Below are 23770 nucleotides of genomic sequence, written 5' to 3'. Positions count from 1 at the left end.
CGCCCCACCGGGATCCACCCGGCACGCCCACCAGGGGCGACGCTCTGCCCACCAGGGGGCGATGCTCTGCCCCTCCAGGGCATCGTTCTGCCAAGACTGGAGCCACTCTAGCGCCTGGGGCAGAGGCCAAGGAGCCATCCCCAGCGCCCGGGCCATCTTTGCTCCAATGGAGCCTTGGCTGCGGGAGGGGAAGAGAGAGACAGAGAGGAAGGAGGGGAGGGGGGTGGAGAAGCAAATGGGCGCTTCTCCTATGTGCCCTGGCCGGGAATCGAACCCGGGTCCCCCACACGCCAGGCCGATGCTCTACCGCTGAGCCAACCGGCCAGGGCTATAAGGGCAATATTAACACAAAACAACATTTAAAGCTTAACATCCAAAAGCAACGATAACATAATGATAAAACTTATGAATAAACTAAATTGTGAACTATAATCCACGTACTAAAAAAATTACATATGTCTGGCTATAGTTTTCAACTTACTTTACTTTTCAATTAAGAGTTGATATTCAATACTATCTTACACTAGTTTCAAGTGCAAAACATAGTGGTTAGACAGTTATATAATTTAGGAAGTTATCATCCTGACAGGCCTAGTACCCACCTAGCACCATACAAACTTATGACAATATTATTCACTATACTCCCTGTGCTGTACCTCCTTAATAGGCTAATCTTTTTTAACCTGAGGATAAGGAAAATGTAACACCGCTGAACATACATACATCTAACTCTGCAGACACGAACACAGAACACCTAAGGGAAGAGGGGCTAGCTACGCGGACCTCGAGGGAGGAGCCCACATTCTCATCTCACTGCCCTCAAATGGAAAGAGCCAAACGCCGCTCCCTCCCAGACCATGCACAGGAGAGAAGCCGGGATGACAGAGATGCATGTGATCCACATCATTTCCAGAGGGGCAGGATGTTGGCTCCCCTCATAGAAGGGCAGGCCTGGTGGGGCTTCACTGTCTCGTTGGAGCAGAATAGTGGCTCTAGTTGGCAAACGTCCCGCAGAGGTTCTTTACCTGAGAGGTAATCTCAGAGCTTCCAGCATCTTGCATGCATTCACTAAGTCTTCCGGTGAGAGCAACTAATAGGGGAAAAAATCCAGTTTACACTGCAAATTAATAGTGATACTATATAATCATAATGATCCCTAAAACAGAAAAGGAAATTTAAAAATTATCCCTTATCAAAGATTTTAGTGGCTTAATCGCTACAAGGCAAAAACGTTAACAAAAACTTCTATTCATTTAAGCAGTGTTTTTTTTTGTTGTTGTTGTTGTTTTTTGTATTTTTCTGAAGCTAGAAACGGGGAGAGACAGTCAGACAGACTCCCGCATGCGCCCGACCGGGATCCACCCGGCACGCCCACCAGGGGGTGACGCTCTGCCCACCAGGGGGCGATGCTCTGCCCCTCCGGGGTGTTAGCCAATAGAAACAGAACATAAGATATATATGTATAAATTTCCTAGTAGCCATATTAAAAATGAAAACAAACAAGTAAAATTGATTTTAATACATATATACCTAATAGATAAAAAACTCAAGAGTATAGGGGGGGCAAAAGTTAGGTTTACAGCTGTTCGTATGGAAAATAATACAATTAATAAATAATACAAGAATAAACTGTTTTGTGTACTCAGAACTGTAAACCTAATTTTTCCCCACCCTGTATAATAGATATAAAAAATTATTAATGAGATATTTAACATTTCTATATTCTATACTAAGTCTTCTAAATCTGAAATGCAATTTACACTAACAACATATATCAATTTGGATTCACTACATTTCAAGTTCACAGTCATCAGATGTAGCTAGCTAGGGGCTCTCCTTCTGGGCTGTGGAGCCTAAAAGAATAAGCCCAGTATGGTGGATGACAGGCACAGCTTTGAGTCACACAGAATGGCTCTGGAGCCCAGCATGGGTCCCAATCCCTGTCACAGGAGGATCTCCTACTGTACCATGTAAAATGTAAAAGTAGCCGCCACCCCAAGTTACTGGGAGGATAAATGAGGGAGCACGTGCAGAGTGCCTGCTGGGTAGGAAGTACTCACTGATGGCCATTATGATTATTCAACCAAAAACACGAGCACAGGCTAAACTCGTGGGTCTGGGTAAGCGCTGGAAACATGAGGCTAATGTTGACATCACAAACTGTGTCTGACTGTGAGGGCACAGAGAGCACAGAGACAGAACCCTGAAGGCCAAGGACCTGGGTGAGAGAGGTCAGAGAGCTCATTCATAGCCAGTAAAGCAGGGCAGCTCTCTCTCTGTATTATTTCCAGGCGCTTCATATCAAACCCGACGAAGTCACACAGCCAACTCTCCCAGAGAAAGGGCATCAGGTACAGCCTCATTCATCACAATTCAAACAGAGGCTATTCCAGCTGAAAGGTAGCAGCCAATCCAAACCCTACTTTAAAGGTGGGAAACTGATTCTGCAAGCGTAAGTCAGCCACTCACATTCACTCAGCAAAACCAGGAACAAAATCCACCTCCTAGAGTAGTGCTCTTCTCACTCTCATAACTTTCTCAAAACAGTTATGAGAGTCATGACACTTCCTCAAATCGCATTCACTGCAGGGAAATTTATATTATAATAGGAAAGTCTATATTTAGTTTTTAAAAAAAGAATGAAAATCTAAATACTCTATGCTTACTTCCATTCCTCGAGCTCGGTTTACTAAACAGTACACCTCCGTGAGTGACATTATACCCCCTCGTTCCTGTTAAAATATGAAAAAATTTAAAAGCATTATGTTATAATTAGCACCAGTTAGCATTTCTTAGAAATCATAATCAAAGAGAAATCATATATTATAAAATTTCTTGAGAAGCTTTCTAAAACACTACTTACACACAGAAGAACTTACTCGGATACCATGGGACATTCCAAATTCAATATTTGGAATTTAATGTCATTAATACTCTTTTAACATTTACTTAAATGAAAAGAAGGGCTCTCCACCATGTTTCAATAATGTTTTAAGTTGTTCCAGCTACTAAACAAGAAACTATAGAAGAACTGACTAAGAAGTTCACAATTCTGCTACTCCTGCTAATGAAGTAACAACCATGACTGTCAATGGTTGCTAACATCACAAAAAAAAGACTTTAAGTACCTCCCAATTAAAAGGTACAATACCACTGTGAAATACTGTCAGAAAAAAAATGAACTTCTAGATATAACTACCAGTTTATAGGGAACCATGTTAGCATAGAGTCAGCAAAATCCAGACTCTAAGACACTTTATCAGATAAACTACTAGTTTCTTCAATAAATTGGGGGTTGGAGGGAGGGAAGAGATGGGAGAAGGAAAAACCCATGGAATTAAAAAAAAAAAGAACCTTGAGAAACAAATCAACCAATTGCAGTATATCCCTATTTGAACAAGTTAAGAGAAAATGTGAACAATAACTACATAATTAATAATATTAAAAAATTACTTTTAACTTTTTAGGTGTGAAGTGGGATTATAACTACAATTAAAGGTGCATTTATTATTATAATTGCATGCAGAAATATTGATAGGTAGTGATGTGATATCTGGGAGTGCTGTGCAGTCTCTGAGAGGAGGATGGCTATAGAGGATGCTGGCTGATGAGCACACAGGAATTCATTATACTCTGTTTTCCATGTTTGAATATTTGTTAATACAGTACTTTAATAAAGTTTTGATTGCCTGAAAAATGTTACACTAGAAGATAAACCTTATGAAATTAATAGTATATAGAGACTACTTTATATGCAAATATATCTAAATACAGAGATCACGTTTATTTCAAAAATAAGAGATAAGAAAAACTTCATATCAAATAGGTTTATAAAGAAAGCTATAAATATATGAAATGAAAATTGAAAACAATTTAGAAGATTACTGACAAAGAATCCTTTAACAAGTATGCTGAACTATTGATAATTTAATATTCCTGAAAGGAAAAAAATAACATGTTGGTTGAATAGTAACCACATCACGAAGGAGTTAGCACAGGGGTTGAGAACCTTTTTGGCTGAGAGAGCCATGAACACCACATATTTTAAAATGTAATTCCATGAGAGCCATACAACTACCCGTGTACATTACACATTATCCAATAAAAATTTGGTGTTGTCCCGGAGGACAGCTGTGATTGGCTCCAGCCACCTGCAACCATGAACATGAGCGATAGGAAATGAATGGATTGTAATGCATGAGAATGTTTTATATTTCTAACATTATTTTTTTTATTAAAGATTTGTCTGCAAGCCAGATGCAGCCCAAAAGAGCCACATCTGGCTCATGAGCCATAGGTTCCCTACCCGAGTTAGGCTTTTGTTAAGATTTCTGATGACATGGAAATAATTTAACACATTTAAAAAGACCATTTAGGTTTTGTTTTACCTCTAATGGTGTCTGCAGTATTCCAGCCAGCTGTTTAGCCAGCTGCATGTGGTACTGTGTGCCTGAGCCATAGGTTTCCCTGGTAACTGGGTTAGCTATTCCCATGCTCAGCAAATAGGACTTAAACCGGATGGTCTATAATAAGAGGAGAAAATGCATAAAAAGACAATTCAGAATTAGTCTCTCCACCCCAACATTCAAAATCCTTCCATCATAAATTAAATTCTATTCAATTATTTCTAGTAGTTCCCCACAAAAATCTAATTGTTCTTCTATCTTGCTATCTTATACTCCCATTACCTCACAAGTTTGGTGTGAAAGGTGATTTAAATAGGAACTATGCTGTAGCTAACGCCAACCAAATGATACAACTGAAAACTTAGAAAGATGGCTGTGACCAGACTGTAGACAAATCTAATGAAACAGACATCAAATTTATGATATATAAAACAGACACTCCTCACATATTTCAATATCTCTGTTTTATACATTCCAAGAAAAACTACTGAAATATCCTATACTCCTACTGGAATGACCAGTTTTTATGGCTGTTTCCTTAGCATTTTCATATATCCTCAAGTCCAGAAAGAAATAAAACACTACATCATAAAAAAGCAAGCCAGTAAATCACCGAAACCTCACTGCATTATTTGTATAGTTTTTTTTTAAGATTTTATTTATTCATTTCAGAGAAAAGAGAGAAAGAAAGGGGGAGGAACAGGAAGCATCAACTCCCATATGTGCCTTGACCAGGCAAGCCAAGGGTTTCCAACCAGGATCTCAGCATTCCAGGTCGATGCTTTATCCATCGTGCTACCACAGATCAGGCTATTTATATAGTTTCTAATGCCTTAAAAAACAACCTATTTACCTCATCTTCTGTGATGTCACCCTGCTTGTCTTTAATCTTATTAGCAATTGATTTTGATAACTCCACCATTTCTTTAGCCTGTCAAGAAAACAGTGAGAGACTGAAAAGAAACAGTTTCCAAGTGTCCACTAACAAAATATATTTTCAAAACTCTATCATAATTGGCATGAATTTAATAGGTATAAGTGACATATACCTTGATCATTAGTTTGCTGAGGTCTTCAAAAGCCTGAAATGAGAAGTGAGAAATGAGTTTTGTTGGCATCTGTCTGAAGAATTAAAATGGTTTAAAGCAATGAATCACTCTATTTTCTTCCCTATGGTTAAAACATATGAAATTTTCTAACAAATGCCAATTTATTTATATCAATATTTATACAAGTAATCAATCTATCTTATTCTAAGAAGTCAGTTTAGCTAAGAAACCATAAATTTTCTAAAACAAACTGCAAAAAACAACTCTTCAAATTTTCAAAGAGAAAAGAGTTACTATTGATTAAACAAACAAAAGGTGACATATGCAATAGTTCAGAAAATATTATTTTCTGTTCTTTAATACAAGTAAGAAAATTTGTCACTGGCTTTTCCCAAGCCCATTTCCTGCTAGGAGGCATTGTAAAGCTTTCTTAGTTGAAAATATCACTGTGCACCTGCAGGAATACTTTGGGCACAACAGTTTTGACTTTGAAAGCAGGTGTGATTTAACTGAAACCATAAATCTCAGCCTCTGAATTCTGAACAGATTATACATGTAGCTTTGGATATGGTGAATATCACAAAAGAAAAACATTTAAATACCAAAAAAGCATATCTAAATAAAACCCATTGATTGTTTAACTTACTATAATAAATATCCACTTGAAAGGTCTCTTCAAATTTAATCAGACATATTTATAATAAATTCGTTTCAAATGACCAAAAATATACTTCCAGTGCAGAATACCTTCTAACTGATGTGCACAAATGTTATTTTTCAAAACCAATTAAGCAATTTACCATGAATTGAAAATCTTCCTGTCCACCTAGAATAGTGATCAATACGTTCTGATTAGCTCATGCCTATCTTAATTACATGCAGGAACATATCCACCATCTGTAAAAGGACTTTGCTAAAATAAATGTTGTGTGGGATTCTTATGGCTGACTCACTAAAGCTAATGCTGAAAACAAAGGGGAATGTGCACACACCTAACAGGAATTTCCTTCGATAAACAAAAGCCTAAACACTGGATTCTTATCAGCACCAGCCAGCAGCTGCAGGAAACCTTCTGTGGGAAACTCTGGGCACCAGCTCTGAAACTCAGTCAATTCTAACATCTACACGGAGGGCAAAGCACACACTACCCTAGCATTCAGAAATAAAACACGCTAACACTTTACACACTGAGAGTTTTATTTTGAATATAAAAAGAAGCTTAAGGAAAACTAGGAAGATAACACTTACTATATTATAGTTTCATTTAAAAAATGCTAAAATAGTGAATTCACCCAGAATACATGGATTAGCCCTTATCCCTATGGTTCATAACAAATTAATATAAATATTTTTTATTTATAGAAGAATTTTCTTTTTCTTTTTTTTTTATTTTAGTGGGAGGAGAGGAGCCAGAAAGATAGACTCCCACCTGTGCCCTGATCAGGATCCACCAGGCAAGCCCACTAGGGGGCGATGCTCTGCCCATCTGGGGCTCTTGCTCCGTTGCAACCGGAGCCATTTTTTAGTGCCTGAGGTGGAGGCGATTGAGCCATCCTCAGTGCCCGGGGCCAACTTGCTGGAGCCAATTGAGCCACGGCTGCAGGAGGGAGGGAGGGAGGGAGGGAGGGAGCAAGGGAGAGAGAGAGAAGGAGAGAGAGAGAAGAGGGAAGGGGTGGAGAAATAGATAATCACTTCTCCTGTGTGCCTGACCAGGAATTGAACCAGAACATCCACATGCCAGGCTGATGCTATACCACTGAGCCAATCATCCAGGACCAAAAATTTTCTATAAAGTATTTAGAATAATTATAAAATACAAACAAAAGCTTCCTCACTTCTATTTCTATTATTCTAAAATTTGAAATTAACCTACTATCCAAAAAATGGGTGGAGAAACTACCTACAATAAAATTAAAGCAATATAGGTAAATAGATGCACACATTCATTCTGTTATTTCATTTGCCAGTTTATAGAACCTTCTATCCTTCTGCCATGCCTATAGTCAAATTCTCATTCCAATTTTGAAAAAAGTGGTATGTACCTTAAAACCAGGGGGTACCTTCTTAAGCCAATTTGTACCATTATTTCTTACTTTCAGTCATTTGGTTATTAGCTTCAGTAACTATTAATGTAATCTTGAATTTTCTGTTTCAATGTTCTCGATTCTATACCTTTGCATATTCCATTCCCTCTCCCTAGATCCTCTAATCCCTATTGGTCATCTGCTAGCAGCTGTTCAACTTCCAGGCCTTGACTTCCATTACTTTTGCCAACAAGCCTTCCCTGACTCCAGAAGAAGAAGGCATGTGACCTGTTCCTGTTGCAGCCACTACTTCCTCCTAACATGGCATTTCTCAGGTTGTGGAGAAAGCCAGGTGCCTGCTTGCTTGGCGCATCACCGAATCTAAAGTATCTGATGCAGGGCTCAAAGGAGAGAGCAGGGACTCTGCTGAATAAAGCCAGACTCGAATACAGTTCCCACAAATGCTTTCCGAATAATCTACTACAGAATAAGCTTCAGAGAACCCAATGAACAGAGTAGCAATTTTCAACCGGTATGCCGCAAGGATTTTTAAAACATGCAATACCTATTTAGTCAGGGGTACTGACCTCTTTTTCCTTAGATTGTCAAATAAAAAAATGACAACAGCCAGCACAACAATAGCCATCCAGTATGAATGAATCAAAATTATATCTATTTTTTTTGTCAGATTGGCAAAAAAATGTATTTTTGGTATGCCATGCAATTTTAGTAATTAGTTTATATGTGCCATGATATGAAAAAAGTTGAAACTCGCTGGAACAGAGGGAGATCAACATAAGGAGTGGTAGTATTACATAAGTAGTTACTTATAAAGCTGAGGCTAAGTGAGAGACAGAGGGGAAACAGTGTATGTGGCGGCTGCATGCTCAGACAGTGTAGATACAGCACACCTGTTTTTAAAACATGGGAAGAACACATACAAAAAAATTCTTTTTTTTTTTTTTTTTGTATTTTTCTGAAGCTGAGGACGGGGAGAGACAGTCAGACAGACTCCCGCATGCACCCGACCGGGATCCACCCGGCACGCCCACCAGGGGCGAGGCTCTGCCCACCAGGGGGCGATTCTCTGCCCATCCTGGGCGTAGTCATGTTGCGACCGGAGCCACTCTAGTGCCTGAGGCAGAGGCCACAGAGCCATCCCCAGCGCCCGGGCCATCTTTGCTCCAATGGAGCCTTGGCTGTGGGAGGGGAAGAGAGAGACAGAGAGGAAGGAGAGGGGGAGGGGTGGAGAAGCAGATGAGCGCTTCTCCTGTGTGCCCTGGCCAGGAATCGAACCCGGGACTTCTGCATGCCAGGCCGACGCTCTACCACTGAGCCAACCAGCCAGGGCCCAAAAAAATTCTTTATAACTGTTTTAATAAGTACTTGCTAGTGGAGTCCTGAATTTGAAGAGGAAATATTAGTATGACTTCATGATACACTTTCATTAAAAAAAAAAATCCTAGCTCTTTCCACTGAAAAGGCCTAGAAATAAAGATCCGTCCAATAGCGATGTACATTCTCAAATGGTAGACTGTAGCTTTGAAATACCATTTCCCACTGAAGATAAGCAGAGCTTCTCCGGTATGGTTGGTCCTGGAACTTCTGTTACTCTGAATTGTAAGTAAGCTATCAAAGCCACCAGGTCACATCAAAGGCACTCACAAGCCAACCTGAGGAGGCCTCCACTGGCCAAAGATGGGACAATCTGAGCTTTAAATAGCATAATAATTGCAATGAATTGATATCTGTCAAATATGGTAAAATTTATGAATTCATAATAATGTTTTTAAAAAATGTAGTTAGCCACCTTTGGAGGATAAGAACCAATTTATTATCCTGATGATAAAGGAAAAGGCACTTATCCTACCTTCCCTATATGAACTGTATCACCAAGTAGCCAAAAGTAGATGGAGGGAAGCATCTCTCTAAAAAGTATTCCAACTAATAAATGAAAAACAAATCATAGACTACCATTGTTTGCAACCACCAATGAACCAACAGATTTATACACTGAACATTAACAGCTGCTGACATCATAAAAATAAACATGACGTACATCCTGATGAGAGAACACAGACCTCTCATCTTACCAAAGTGATCAAACATGAATCTGGTTGAGGCCCTGGCCGGTTGGCTCAGTGGTAGAGCATTGGCCTGGCGTGCAGAAGTCCCGGGTTCGATTCCCGGCCAGGGCACACAGGAGAAGCGCTCATCTGCTTCTCCACCCCTCCCCCTCTCCTTCCTCTCTGTCTCTCTCTTCCCCTCCCGAAGCGAGGCTCCATTGGAGCAAAGATAGCCCAGGCGCTGGGGATGGCTCCTGGGCCTCTGCCCCAGGCGCTGGAGTGGCTCTGATCACAACAGAGCGAGCCCTGGAGGGGCAGAGCATTGCCCCCTGGTGGGCAGAGCGTCGCCCCCTGGTGGGCGTGCCGGGTGGATCCCGGTCGGGCGCATGCGGGAGTCTGTCTGCCTGTCTGACTGTTTCTCCCCATTTCCAGCTTCAGGGGAAAAAAAAACAAAAAAAAACACAAAAAACCCCCCATGAATCTGGTTAAGCCTCTGTAATCTGGTTAAGCCTCTGTATCTAGCTGCAAATTTTCAGGAAATACATAGGGCCAAGGAACATGTACAACTTTATAAATAAGCTATCAGCAAAACCTCGACCACTAACAAAGTGACAAATGCCCTTGGCTTCTCAGCAATGGTCTCTGTTTTCAATCAGTGGACCTACAATAGGTATGATACGGTTAATTTTGCATGTCAGCTTGACTGGTCATGGGGTGCACAAGTATTTGGTCAAACATTATTCTGAGTGTGCCAGTGAGGTGTTACCACGTGAGGTTAGCACTTGAATCAGCAGGCTCAGTAAAGCAGATTGCCCTCCTCAGTGTGGGTGGGCACTACTCAGTCCATTGAGGGTGTGAAGGAATAACAACGTGGAAGAAGCAAGAACTCGCTCTTTCACTGCCTGACTGCTGGGCTGAGACATCAGTCCTCTGCCTTGAGCTGAGGCTTACCACCATCAGCCTCGCTGGTTCTCAGGCCTCTGAGCTCAGATTAGAATTTAGGTCACCAGCTTCCCCAGGTCACCAGTTTGCAGGTGGTAAAACTGTGGGACTTTTCAGTGCCCACAATCACAAGAACTAATTCCTTATAATAAACCTCACTATTTCCATATAGAAATATAGTATATAGGTAATGTAGAAATAGATATATATCTTTTGAATAGAAATAGATATATATCTATATATATAGAGAGATATGTCTATATGTCTTCTATTGGTCCTAGAGAACCTTGACTAATACAAGTATTTAGTAACTATTTGCAGTTCAGACTTTATTTGATTCACATCTTTGAAATTCTATTAACAGCACTAATCAATGGAATTTTTCTTACAAACTATTATAAAAATTAAAAAATTACTTCATAGAATCATTTTATTAAATCAAACATCATTTTTATATTAACATGGGAAAACCAATGATCTACTTAGATATATTAACTAACTGCAGAATCTAATGCATAACTGGTTTTCTTAATACAGATCTTTTCCCTTCTCTTGAATTTCCTCATATATGATGAAGTTTCAGAAACATTATAATGTACATGCTCAGGGTTATTCTCCTGGTTCTCTCTCACCTGTCCCTGTGTCTGGTCCCTGAGTCATCATCAGCATTAAATTGTGTAGCATCTGCCCAGGATTAAGGGCCACAGAATAGCATTTTTTCTGTCAACTAAGTTGACCAAATGTACAAAATAATTATGTAGAGGACCTTGAATTCATTAGGAGTATCCACCAACAAATTACATCTAGTTTTTAAAATTTATATACAACAATCCATGATATTTTCTAACATCACCGAAAACAAATTTATATTCTTCATTTATTCCTTTTCGGGAGAATGTTTTCAAAACACATTTTGGCTAAATTTTGCCAACCTGAAGTAGACCTGTTAAATGGAATAGGATATTGTGTAGCTTCAGGAAACTAAATACATTCCAATATACATAATGGAATTAGTCACAGTTGTATTTAAAAGAATAAACACAAATGGCTGAAAAAGACAGAGGACTGGAACTTGTGTAAGAGTTACCTCAGAAATGTTTTTGTCAGTTTCTTTTCTTTTTTCTTCCAGTTTCCTTTCAATACCTACAATTCCTACAGCCCTTATTCTTCCTGGCTGAAAAACAAAAGTAGAAAATAAAACTTAAAAAATAGGAAGGACACAATCTCTTGTAACCCACCACCTTTTGTTTACAATGGCGGGAAAGGATCCACAAAGAACAAAGAAAAACAGCATACAATTCATCTAGTTTCCTTTGAAACGTTTGTCAGTTTCTTGCCATTCATGATAGTCAAATCATTATAAAGGAGCACTGAGCATACAACAAATGGCATATTTTACTCTTTAGATAAAAATTAAATTTCCTATCCATTTTTGTTCTTTGGCAACCTATAATGTATCTATCAGATATGTAATAGGGTCTCAAATGTGCAAAAAAATTGTAGTTAAAATTTTGGTACTTGATAGTAATTATACAAACTACTTTTACACATTTGAGCGTCTGTCCATAGTTGGTGGGTAATTTAAACTGGCCTAGCAAATGTCACCCAGTGAGCTTACAGATGCCACATGGATTATGAACAACAGAATGAAGTGAGTAGAATCTACCATCCCAAGAATTACTCTGGTAAATAATCATTTATTTTTACAAAGTGTCTACTAAGTGCAGAGCACTAAATTAGGTTCTGTGAAAATAATTTTTTAATCAAATATCCATTTTTTTTTATTTCTGGAAAGTTCTATAATCACAGAAATTTTCTTCCTTAATGAAGATGCAAGTATAGAGCTGAAAACACTGGATTAAGAAACAGTTTGAAAACTACCTGGGGTCCTCTGTTTGTTTGGAATGACTGGGAAACGGGCATATCCTCCCATCTTCTCTGTGTCATTTCCTCTGATAAACGTCTGTAAAACTGTTATACATGGAAACACACTTTAAGTGAGTCAGTCAGATTGTGGCGGCATCCTTGTCCTAGTAGAAACCATTACTTAACATTTTGTTAGTTGAAAGGTCTACTCAGTCATTTGCAACAAGCCTAGAATTCTCAGAGACATCAAAGAAAATCAAAGGAAGTTCTTTTCTTGGATCAGCTTCAGAAAGAACAAAGAAAAAGAAAAAGAAGGAATTGGCCTTCTATATAAAGTGAGCTATTCTCAACAGAGATGAGTGACAAGGAAATAAATAGACTTACTTAAACAATCCTGTCTATGTGCATTGTTTTCGACCTATAGTGAGACAGACACAGTGCCAAGAGAAATAGACAACCATTACCCGTGAAGGAAGCAGAGAATAATTTCTCTAGTTAGAATGTGTAGTCAGAAATTGGGGCCAAAACATGCCTTCAGTCATACACACACACACACACACACACACACACAAAATCAACTATATTTTCCACCTACAGTAAGATTGACTTCGACTACATTTGCTTAGTGCCCACTGTGTGACAAGTACTGGGTGCGGAACGGTAGAAAAAAATAACATAAATAACTCATGACAACAATGGGGAGATAAAAACACATACTTATAAATGTCTAAGAATATCTATACAGCAACTTATCAATCAGAACATACAAACTAATATACTACGGAAAAAGCATTTAAGCGATTAAATTTGTATGGAGTGAATAATGATAGGCTGCCTGACTTAAGGTCCCGTGCACTTTTAGATATGGAGGTAGTTCAACATGTCACTGCACTATATTCTGCCCCTTTAACTGGACTAGATACACCACTGAAAATTGTATGGTCGCCAATGGCAGAACTTAGCCTCCCTCCACTCTTTCCTTCTGAGCACATGCTCCTTCTCCCCATTCCCACTGTTACCCAACTGCATATTCTCTACTGATAAGACTTAAGATAGCAAAAATGTTATTGGAAACACATGAACCCTGTTATGTTGCCTTTATCATATTAACAATGTGGAAACAATATTGCTTTCCATCATATTACCAAGCACACATTTCTGGTCCACTTTATTCATACCGAGACTTACCTCGATCTGGCCATGTTCTTTGAAGGAGAGTTTGATGTAGGAGTTCTTACTGCTCTGGAATGGACCGAGCTCTTTGTTAGGAGGGGCTGGGTGAAGATGAACCACTATTTTGGCACTAAAGAAAGACCAAATGTAATGTGTTAAATTGCCTTATAAAAATCACAAATTCTATTTTCATAACTTTTAATATATTTCAGATCACTTTTAAAATTCATGTAGAAACAAAATATATCCTGAAAGGAATCCTTTTAAAGTTTGTATTAACTCAGTATTAATGAACCTTTCAAAAATATCTCTGCTTACAACTTACAAGCTATGAATGAAACAAGTTACTAGGTCTACAAATAAACCATGGTCTTAGCAAATAAGATCGAAATAAGTTTGCAAAATTTAGGGTAGTTGATGATTTTGCTTTATGATGGGGGTTTTATGTCTCCAGTCATCTCCAGAGGTTACTAGGGAGGCTATAAGTTCTGCCAAAGCATATTACCTTACTCATTTGAAAACAAAATGTGAAAATGTACCTGTGTATAAACTGACCAGCAGTCATTTTATTAAAATCCACCCCAAAATAACATTCTATACCAACACTTTTGGGAAATGCCACTTGGTCAACAGCGTGGCCTAGGAAGCTGTCCAGCAGCGAACATGACTCTCAGTGTGCTGCTGCTCCTGGGACAGACACTGCCGTTGTCTTCCTGGCTCCCGCCGGCTCCTATGCTATTGAATCTAGCACTAGATGTATTCAGTGTCGTCTTCTTTTTTCTTTCTTTTCTTCCCAACCTGCTCAATAAACAGTCCTCTATAAAGCTTAACAAAACCAGAACACTTAGCCAAAATATCTTGGGTAATCTAGCTTAAAGCTTTTTCCTGATGGCCACACTACAGATTCACCTATTACTCTATTTCATTTGTTTAGGCCCATGTGGTTACCTAAATATCACTGTAAAATTGAAAGACCATGTGTGGGGCTTCCTCAATGAAATCAATGTAACAAATGTTTTATTTAGTGAACTGGGACGGGTCTGTAACGACTCATCTATTCCTTTGTGATGAACATCTTTAAGTGTGGTTAGCGAAAAAATGTCCAGGCAGCGTCACAGGGCTGTTTGGGATGAACTGCCAAGTAGAACAACAGAACAGTGACAGGCAGGCTGACTAAGAGCATTACATAACCTTTAAAACTCAAAACCTGAGCCCTCTGTCAAAGGAAACCTAATCAAAAGCTAAAATATGATACAACATGAAGTTTAACAATCCCAAAGTCAGCATAAAAGATCCATGCCAATTTTTTCACATATTCATTTCTTAGGTCATTCAGTACCAAATTTCACCAAGTTTAAAACCCACCAAATCAAAGCAGCATCTTGGTTGAGAGATGTTAAACTTGAAAACATACATATAACTTTGAATCAGTGAGATTTGATAAATGTTTGCGGGGGAGGAATATTTGAGAGAAGTTAACCTGGCAAATTACTGAACTCCTCCTCTCTGGAGATGTTTAAAAATAAGACACTTAATATGAAGGTAACTATTTTGAATATATTTGTTATACTATAGATTTCCTTGGAACACAGCAGAGAAAAATTCAAATGATCTAGAATACCCTTCAAGTTTTACTTTGTAGAACTTAGTAAGAAAACCAATATATACAAAATCGAATGTTGTACATCTGAAACTATTTTATGTTGTATGTCAATTAAACCTCAATAAAAAATAAAATAAAATTTTTAAAAAAAAACATATTATTAATAGATTTAAAAAATGACAAGGGGCAAAATATAAACTAGAAAAATAGCCTACCCTAAATTATATACCTTACAAAGCTTTACAAAACGTTAGTTTCTTTCACGTCAAATGAGCAATCTTTAAGCTCGCTACAACATTATAATTAAGGCATGCATTGTATTTGCAGTGAGGTCCAATGCTTGTGTAATATCTATCGAAGTACTTAACTATGCTAACGCTGAAGATGGGCCCGTGTGGAGAAACAGTTCCTGATCAGCAATATTTGTTTATTAGGTGACTTCAATTGTATGCACTTAAAAAATAAAGCCAGAATTTTTGATTATCTTAAATAAATAGAAACATTTTAACCTGTGGTTTTAAACTGAGGGAACCACATCTCCTGGTGTGCCTGGGACAATCCCATTTTATGCTTGATCCGTTTTAGTTATAAACAGTGCTCCCATTACTTATAAATGTCCCAATTTGGACAATAACTATTCTGATACTCTAACACTGATATCTCAAAAAATTCAAAGTAAGAAACTTAATGACCAACTAGAAATAGGAGCAAAGTCTGTTCCTTTTCTCATCTCTGATTTTAAATACTAAAGGACACGATTTAAAAGCAAATGTCTATAGAAACATATACAGTGACAAGTGGACCACATTTATTTATTATCACCCAAGGATATTATAGTAAACCTTAATACGTGATTCATGTTTTAAGAATGACTTCTACTTATCAATGAGTTTAAGGTAAGACAACACCTTCTCAGAGGAACTCCCTACTGAGGGCTGTTCATTATCAAGCCCTGCACACAATCATTAGATTCACGGCCACATATGCAGTCATGGCATAGCAATGAATCAACTAAGTTCATGCTAACAGCTTGAATGGAAGTGTATTCTGTGAACAAAGACCTATAACACATAGACCTTACCTTTTCCCAATTCCAGCCGCCTGTTCTTCAATGAACACAATTTGGGAAAGTGGAATGGCCATGCAGCATTCCTAGGAGGAAATGAACAGAAAACGTGACTCTTAAGGCTAGTCAGAAATCCTTGTTTTATAGCATTTAATAGAGCGTCAAATACCTCTAAAGTGCTTAGTAATAAAAACAAAAAAAGGGTACTTTATTCCCTTAAATAAACTTGAGGAAAAACTATTTGAAAACAATACTATGGTGGCATTTCACTACGTGTAAGAACAGAAGAGGCTTAAAAACAGCTCGAGCAATCTTTGTTTTTACAGTAGGTGTGTCTTTTAAAAAGTAGTATTTATATGAATTATTTTTACATATAATATACGCTTATATTGAAACAATTTTTAAAAGTCTTATTAATTTCTTTTTAATTTTCTATACTTCTCTCACCCACTGAAAATTTTTAACAGAAAATACTTATGTAAGTTCCCCTTATACGTAAATTTAATTTTTTTAATTGTTATAAATGATTGGCATTCAATAGCTGTTTTAAGGATTTCAAAATTAGCATCTTTATATGATGATCAAAAAATTATACTAAAATTAATTTATAAATAGTTTAAATACACCTATTCCTCCAAAAAAAGATTTCTTTCCTGAATGTATATTTATTTTAAAAGAATTAGACAACATTAATAGTTCTAGGGCATGCATTATCAACAACAGAAATATCACCACTAAGGGGACAAAAATTGGTTCTTAGGGAGAAAAAAGTCATATTTTGCAATGGTTAATGACCTTTCAAGAACCTCAGCACAATATATAGTGTATCTATGGAATTAAAATTTCACAGGGTAGGACTCGACCCAGGGTGGCGAAGTGGATAAACTTCCAACCTGGGATGCTGAGGTCCCAGGTTTGAAACCTGAGGTTGCCAGCTTGAGCACAGGCTCACCAGCTTGAGCACAGGGTCACCGGTTAGAGCATAGGATCATCAACATGATCCCATGGTTGCTAGCTTGGGCCCAAAGGTCACAGGTTTGAGGCTCAAGATCGCTGGCTTGAGCAAGGGATCATTGGCTTGGCTGAAGCCGCCCCCCCCCCCCCACTCCGTCAAGGCACATATGAGAAGCAATCAATGAACAACTAAAGGCCGCAACTACAAGTTGATGCTTCTCATCTCCCTCCCCTCCTGTCTGTCTCTCTCTAAAAAATATATATATATATATTCGGGGTGGGGGAGGGAAGGAGGGAGAGGGACTGGGGCACAAAGAAAACTAGATAGAAGGTGACGGAGGACAATCTGACTTTGGGTGATGGGTATGCAACATAATTGATTGACAAGATAACCTGGACATGTTTTCTTTGAATATATAAATATGTACCCTGATTTATTGATGTCTCCCCATTAAAATTAATAAAAATTTATTTATAAAAAAAATTCATGATGGGGCAGCAATTATAAAAATAATGTAGAAGGGATTCTTTATTTTACTGGCAACACTTAAACTTATTCACACATATACACACTTTCACGTTAAAGCTCTTTGGAAAAAAAGATACCAGCTCTGTATACATAACCTGTTCTCTCTTCCTAGAAATGAAGAACAAAGGTTTCTCCTATTGCTCAGTGACTTAGAGGCCATTCTTCTCAATAGCTCAGTAAAAGCACGGACTCCCCAGCCGACCTATCCTCCTGATTCTCAACAGCAATCAGAAGAATGAGTTGTGCTGAAGATGAGTGAGTTTATTTAAGGACCTTTGACAACTGATGGGAGAATCGTTCCTCTTACACATGGATCATTGATGTTGGGAGTAGGATCTGGCTGAGTTTGATTCTCTACTCAGTAACAGCCTTTTCTGGAGCTGAATGAGGGACAACACTCTAACTTCTCTATTTGTACTCCATTCAGAGAGATCATATGGGACACACACACTCTGATGACAATCTGAAAATGAAAATTTGTTGCATCTGTTTATAGCTTTGCCAGAAGAGAAAAAAAAACAAACTTCAGTGATTTAAAACCTAGAACAGGTGTAAAAAACTGTATCTTACATGATTTTTCTGATCTCTCCAAATTAGCCGATGAGTACTAAGAAGGAGGGTCCCAGCATCAAATTTTATCTAGAAAGACAAGATCATCACAAAATATTAAAAACATATCACTCAATATGGCCCAGTTTTTCTTCCTCACAAATTACATAATAGTAAATTAATAATAAAGAGAAGCAATGCTCATAATTCATAAGCTATATATATACAGCCTTACTAAAATTAGAAAAAAATTGCAAACAGTGTAAAAAAATGTGCAACAATAGAGAGTGGTTAAATCAAGTTCATACTACGGACACCACACAGAGGTGAAAAAGAATAATGAGGTAACACTTTACAGACTACCACTGAGCTCTAAGGCACAGAGTTAGTGGGGGAAAGCTACTTACAGCATATTTCACATGATAGATAAAAAGATAGACAGATAAATAGACAAACAGATAGATATAATCTCCATATCCCTCAAACTACAAACATACATATAAGTATTAGAAAAAAGTCTATGTGAATACTCAGGGGTCTGTTAACAATGATTACCTCAGAAAAAGTGTGAAGGAATAGGGAGAAGCAAAGGCCCTTTTTAAAAACTTCACTATTGATTGACATTTTTTCCCATGAGATTAAATTAATGTATAATACTCATATATAATTTTCAAAATAATTTTTAAATACTAAAAAAAATCCAGGAATAGACACAAACACAAAAATAAGTGTGAATGGAAATTCAACAAATGGCACTGGGACAACTAGGTTGCCAGAAGGAAAAAAACACCAACATAAAGTTGGATTTATACTTAACACACACAGTGCTCTTCACATGTGTGCACAATGATATACTACTACGATACCAACTGCTGTTTGTTAAAAGCAAAAAATAGGAACCAATCTAAATGTCCATCAACAGGGAAATACACACCCACACAATGAACAACTCGTCATTAAAAAGAAGAGACTCCTTATGTACTTATTATAGTTGAAAAAAATCTAAGATACCATTGATTATAAAATGCATACTGATTCTAGAGTTGTTCAAACGTGTGAGGATGTGCATTTAAAACAGAAGACATATGGTAAATTCTCCACATTACGTAAAAAAAAGCAAGATTCAAACTTTGTACGTACCAGCAGCTAGATACAGAGAGCATCAGTTCAGGACCTAACAACCCTTATTAGAGTGGTATCTTAAGGAAGGGCTTCTCAAATCTGACCCAGCTAAGGCATAGAAAATGCTGACACAAATAGCAAAAAGAGCAATAGCAGCAGACAAGTAGCCCACAGCAGATTACAAAAAATAGCTGATGTCAACCCAAGAATATCTAAAAACAACACAACTGGAAGCTGGAGGCAGACAACAGCAACCCTATACTCAGCTAGCTACACAAACAGCACACCCAAGGAGCAGTCTACACACAGACAAAATGGGAAGGCAGAGAAATGCAATCCAAATGAATCAACAAGTGAAATCCCCAGAAAAAGAACTGAATGAGATGAAAATAACCAAGATACTGGATGCAGAGTTAAAAATAATGATCATTAGGATGCTCAAGGATCTTACGGCAACAATGGACAAACATACTAAGCACCTAAATAAAGAGATGGCAAGCATCAAAAAGGACATTGAAATCATAAGAAAGAATCAGTCAGAAATGACAAATATAATATCAGAAATGAAGATTACACTAGAAGGAATTAACAGCAGGCTTGATGAAGCAGAGGATCGAATCAGTGATTTAGAGGACAAGATAAATGAAAGTACAGAAGAAGAGCAGCAAAAAGAAAAGAGGCTCAAAAAGTCTGAGGAAACTCTAAGAGAGCTCTGTGACAACATGAAGAGAAAAAAACATATGTATCATAGGGGTTCCTGAAAGAAAATAGAAAGAACAATGGATAGAGAACCTGATTGAAGAAATCATAGCTGAAAACTTCCCTAAATTGATGAAGAAAAAAGTCACACAAGTTCAAGAAGCACAGAGTCCTACTAAAGAGGAACCCAAAGAGACCTACACCAATACACATCATAATTAAAATACCAAAGTTAAGAGATAAAGAAAGAATACTAAAAGTTGCAAAAGAAAAGTAGTCAATTACCTACAAAGGAGCCCCCATAAGAATGACATCTGGGCTGACCGGTGATGGCGCAGTGGATAAAGCATCAACCTGGAATGCTGCGGTCGCCAGTTCAAAACCCTGGGCTTGCCTGGTCAAGGCACATATAGGAGTTGATGCTTCCTGCTCCTCCCCCTGTTCTCTCTCTATCTCTCCTTCTCTCTCTCCCCCCTCTCTCTCTAATAAAAATGAATAAATAAAATCTAAAAAAAAAAAAAAGAATGACATCTGACTTTTCAACAGAAACACTAGAAGTCAGAAGGGATTAGCAAGAAATATTCAAAGTGATGCAAATCAAGAACCTACAACCGAGACTTCTTTATCCAGCAAAGCTATTGTTTAATATTGAAAGAGTAATAAAAAGCTTCCCAGAGGCCCTGGCCGATTGGCTCAGCGGTAGAGCGTCGGCCTAGCGTGCGGAGGACCCGGGTTTGATTCCCGGCCAGGGCACACAGGAGAAGCGCCTATTTGCTTCTCCACCCCTCCTCCGCGCCTTCCTCTCTGTCTCTCTCTTCCCCTCCCACAGCCGAGGCTCCATTGGAGCAAAGATGGCCCGGGCGCTGGGGATGGCTCTGTGGCCTCTGCCTCAGACGCTAGAGTGGCTCTGGTCGCAACATGGCGACGCCCAGGATGGGCAGAGCATCGCCCCCTGGTGGGCAGAGCGTCGCCCTTGGTGGGTGTGCCGGGTGGATCCCGGTGGGGCGCATGCGGGAGTCTGTCTGACTGTCTCTCCCTGTTTCCAGCTTCAGAAATAAATAAATAAATAAAAATAAAAATTAAAAAAAAAAAAAAGCTTCCCAGAGAAAAAAAAAACCTCAAGGAATTCATTACAACCAAACCAATGCTGCAGGAAATGTTAAGGGGCCTGTTGTAAACAGAAAGGGGAAATACCTACAAAAAGAGGAATGTAGATTTAAAGAATAAAACGACAATAAAAAACTACATATCAATAATAACCTTAAATGTAAATGTATTAAATGTTCCAATCAAAAGACATAAGGTAGCTTCATGGATAAGAAAACAGGACCCATATGTAGGCTGTCTACAAGAGATCCACCTCAAAACAAAAGATACACATAGGCTGAAAATGAAGGGCTGGAAAAAAATATCTCATGCAAATGGAAATGAAAAAAAAGCTGGGGTTGCAATGCTTATATCTGACAAAATAGAGTTTAAAACAAAGGCTATAGTAAGGGATAAAGAAGGTCACTACATAATGATAAAGGGAGTAATCCAACAGGAAGATATAACCATTATAAATATCTATGCACCTAATATAGGAGCACCTAAATATATAAAGCAGATTTTGATAGACATAAAGTGCGAGATCAACAGCAATACTATAATAGTAGGGGATTTTAATACTCCACTAACATCAATGCACAGATCCTCAAGAAAGAAAATTAACAAAGAAACAGCAGCCTTAAAAGACACAAGAGATCGGAGAAAAAGATGGCAGTGGAGTAGGCAGACGCACAGACGCCCAGCTCTCACCATCAAACTGGAATACAAATCAATTTAGAAAAAATCAGCATGAAAAACCAACTCTGAACTGCAAGAACAGCTCTCAAAAACCAAGGAGCAAAGAAGAAGCCACAACAATACTGGTAGGGAGCACCTGAATCTCCTCTTCTTACAGGAACGGGGGGGGGGGGTTGAGGCTGAGAGCCCAGAGGGGATCTCACACAGGGAAAAGAGCAGAAACTACTGCTCACAGCCACTTGCCTGGCGACCAGGGAGCAAGGTGTGTTGAAAAGACCAGCTTATCTCCCAAGTGGAAAGGACAGGGACAGGGACAGACTGTGAGGGGCTAAGGAATGCAGGAATCGAACTAAAAAAGCTGACTCATCCGTGCTGGAGGCAGCCATAGCTGAGGGAGGGACTGAACCTTTCACAAAACAGAGCTGAAGTGCTTCCAGATCAGAGATCTCCGGACATCTATCCAGCTCCAATCAGCGCAACAAGACACAGCTGAAAGATGACGTCAGAGTAATGGCGGGGTAGGAAGCGATACCGATAAATCTCCCCCAAAACTCAACAAGATCTTCAACCAGAAACAGAAAAACCTATACTTAGAGCTTCCAGATGCTTCGCAATACACCCAAAGGTATGATTGAGTGAAAAATTGGCTAAATATATAACCAAACCCCGAAGGAAATAGGGAGTAAGAAATGCTCCGCCTTCCTCACTAACCTAAACAGGGCGGCTTTCTCTGGTAACTGTGAATATAGAAACTGAGGCGGGCAAAGGGGGTGAATAGATCCAGGCCGCCGCGGCACAAACAGCCGAACCAGGCTGTGGCACGAAGATCCAAGCCGAGGAAAATCTGATCCTGTGGCAACCCGGGCAATACAAGCTAACACTCGCGCCAAACCCAAACAAAGAAAGACAAGCGGAGCAGCCATTTTACCCTGGTCTCCTGGTCGGTGCGCAGTTAGTGGAAGAGAGATTTCTTCCTAAGGCCCGCGAGAGTGGGTACCCGTGTTGCCCCACGGAGAGGCAGGGTCAGAGGCCTTTCTGTGGGCTGAGGGCAGAGTCTCTGGGCAGCCCCAGCGCCCTGGGAAAGCCACGCACGGGAGGGAGTGAGAACTAATTCCCAACGGTGGAGATTTTCCGTGCTGGAGGGCTGTTTCACTCAGAGCGAAACGCGGCCGGCCTCATATCCTGGTTTGCGCGCGCAGATAAGGAGTGAGCGATTCCTCCGAGTGCCTCGGCAGTGCGCGCCCGTGTTATCGCACAGAGGGGCAGAGTCAGGGGCCTTTGTGTGGGCCAAAGCAGAATCTCGAGCCGCCCCAGCGCCTTGCAAAAGCCGCGCACGGGGACAGAGCGAGAAACAATTCCAACGCTGCAACTTTTCCCTGCGGTTGGGGGTTTCACTCAGAGCGTGAGACTGCTGGCCGGATATCCTGGTCGCAGACAGTGAGTGAGAGTTTCCTTCAAGCACCCTGGAAGTGGGCGCCCGCCTGTGTTACTGGACAGAGTGGCAGAGCCAGAGGTCTTTGAGAGGGCGGAAAGCCCGCCTGATTATGCTAGCAGCTCTGACTGACTGAGCCTTACCCAGAGCCCTGTGCTGAGTGGAAATAGAGTGGGGAGTTGCCAGCTCTTTGAGCCTCTTACTATCCAGGCAGAGGCAGCAGCAACCCCATAGCTGGATTATCAGGCTACTGATTGAGGAAGGAAAGACTAGGAGAAAGGCTCCAGGAACATGGACTCTCTCACTGTCAGAGCCTATAAATGCTAATGAGCATCGACTGCCAACGAGACTAAAGCACAATACATGACATTGCCATAGAGACTTATCAACTGCAAACCTCTACCTGAGCGTGCCAAAGGGGCAGAACCCAGGGTACAGAGTCACCGACCAGGAAGAGGGAGAGAAAAGAAAAAGCAAGAAGATAACCTCTCAAAATCAAGAATAA

General features: G+C 39.4%; 1 protein-coding gene across 2 annotated transcripts in view; it reads right to left on the bottom strand.

Moving 5' to 3' along the window:
- VPS36 (vacuolar protein sorting 36 homolog) overlaps positions 1-23770 on the bottom strand; it is a 57565-nt gene that overhangs the window by 4849 nt on the left and 28946 nt on the right. For both annotated transcript variants that reach the window (XM_066234368.1, XM_066234367.1), the window contains exons 2-11: positions 18249-18317; positions 16211-16281; positions 13542-13656; positions 12369-12458; positions 11575-11661; positions 5456-5488; positions 5260-5337; positions 4389-4523; positions 2667-2732; positions 1026-1090 (exon numbers count right to left, since the gene is read on the bottom strand). In XM_066234368.1, the coding sequence (XP_066090465.1) occupies positions 1026-1090; positions 2667-2732; positions 4389-4523; positions 5260-5337; positions 5456-5488; positions 11575-11661; positions 12369-12458; positions 13542-13656; positions 16211-16272 (731 nt within the window). In that variant the 5' untranslated portion in view covers positions 16273-16281; positions 18249-18317. The remainder of the gene's footprint in view (positions 1-1025; positions 1091-2666; positions 2733-4388; positions 4524-5259; positions 5338-5455; positions 5489-11574; positions 11662-12368; positions 12459-13541; positions 13657-16210; positions 16282-18248; positions 18318-23770) is intronic.

Source organism: Saccopteryx bilineata, chromosome 6 (genome assembly GCF_036850765.1).
Source record: "Saccopteryx bilineata isolate mSacBil1 chromosome 6, mSacBil1_pri_phased_curated, whole genome shotgun sequence".
In the NCBI taxonomy this organism is placed as follows: domain Eukaryota; kingdom Metazoa; phylum Chordata; class Mammalia; order Chiroptera; family Emballonuridae; genus Saccopteryx; species Saccopteryx bilineata.
The sequence above is the reverse complement of the archived record's forward strand: the minus strand, read 5'-3'. Positions and strand labels throughout refer to the sequence as shown.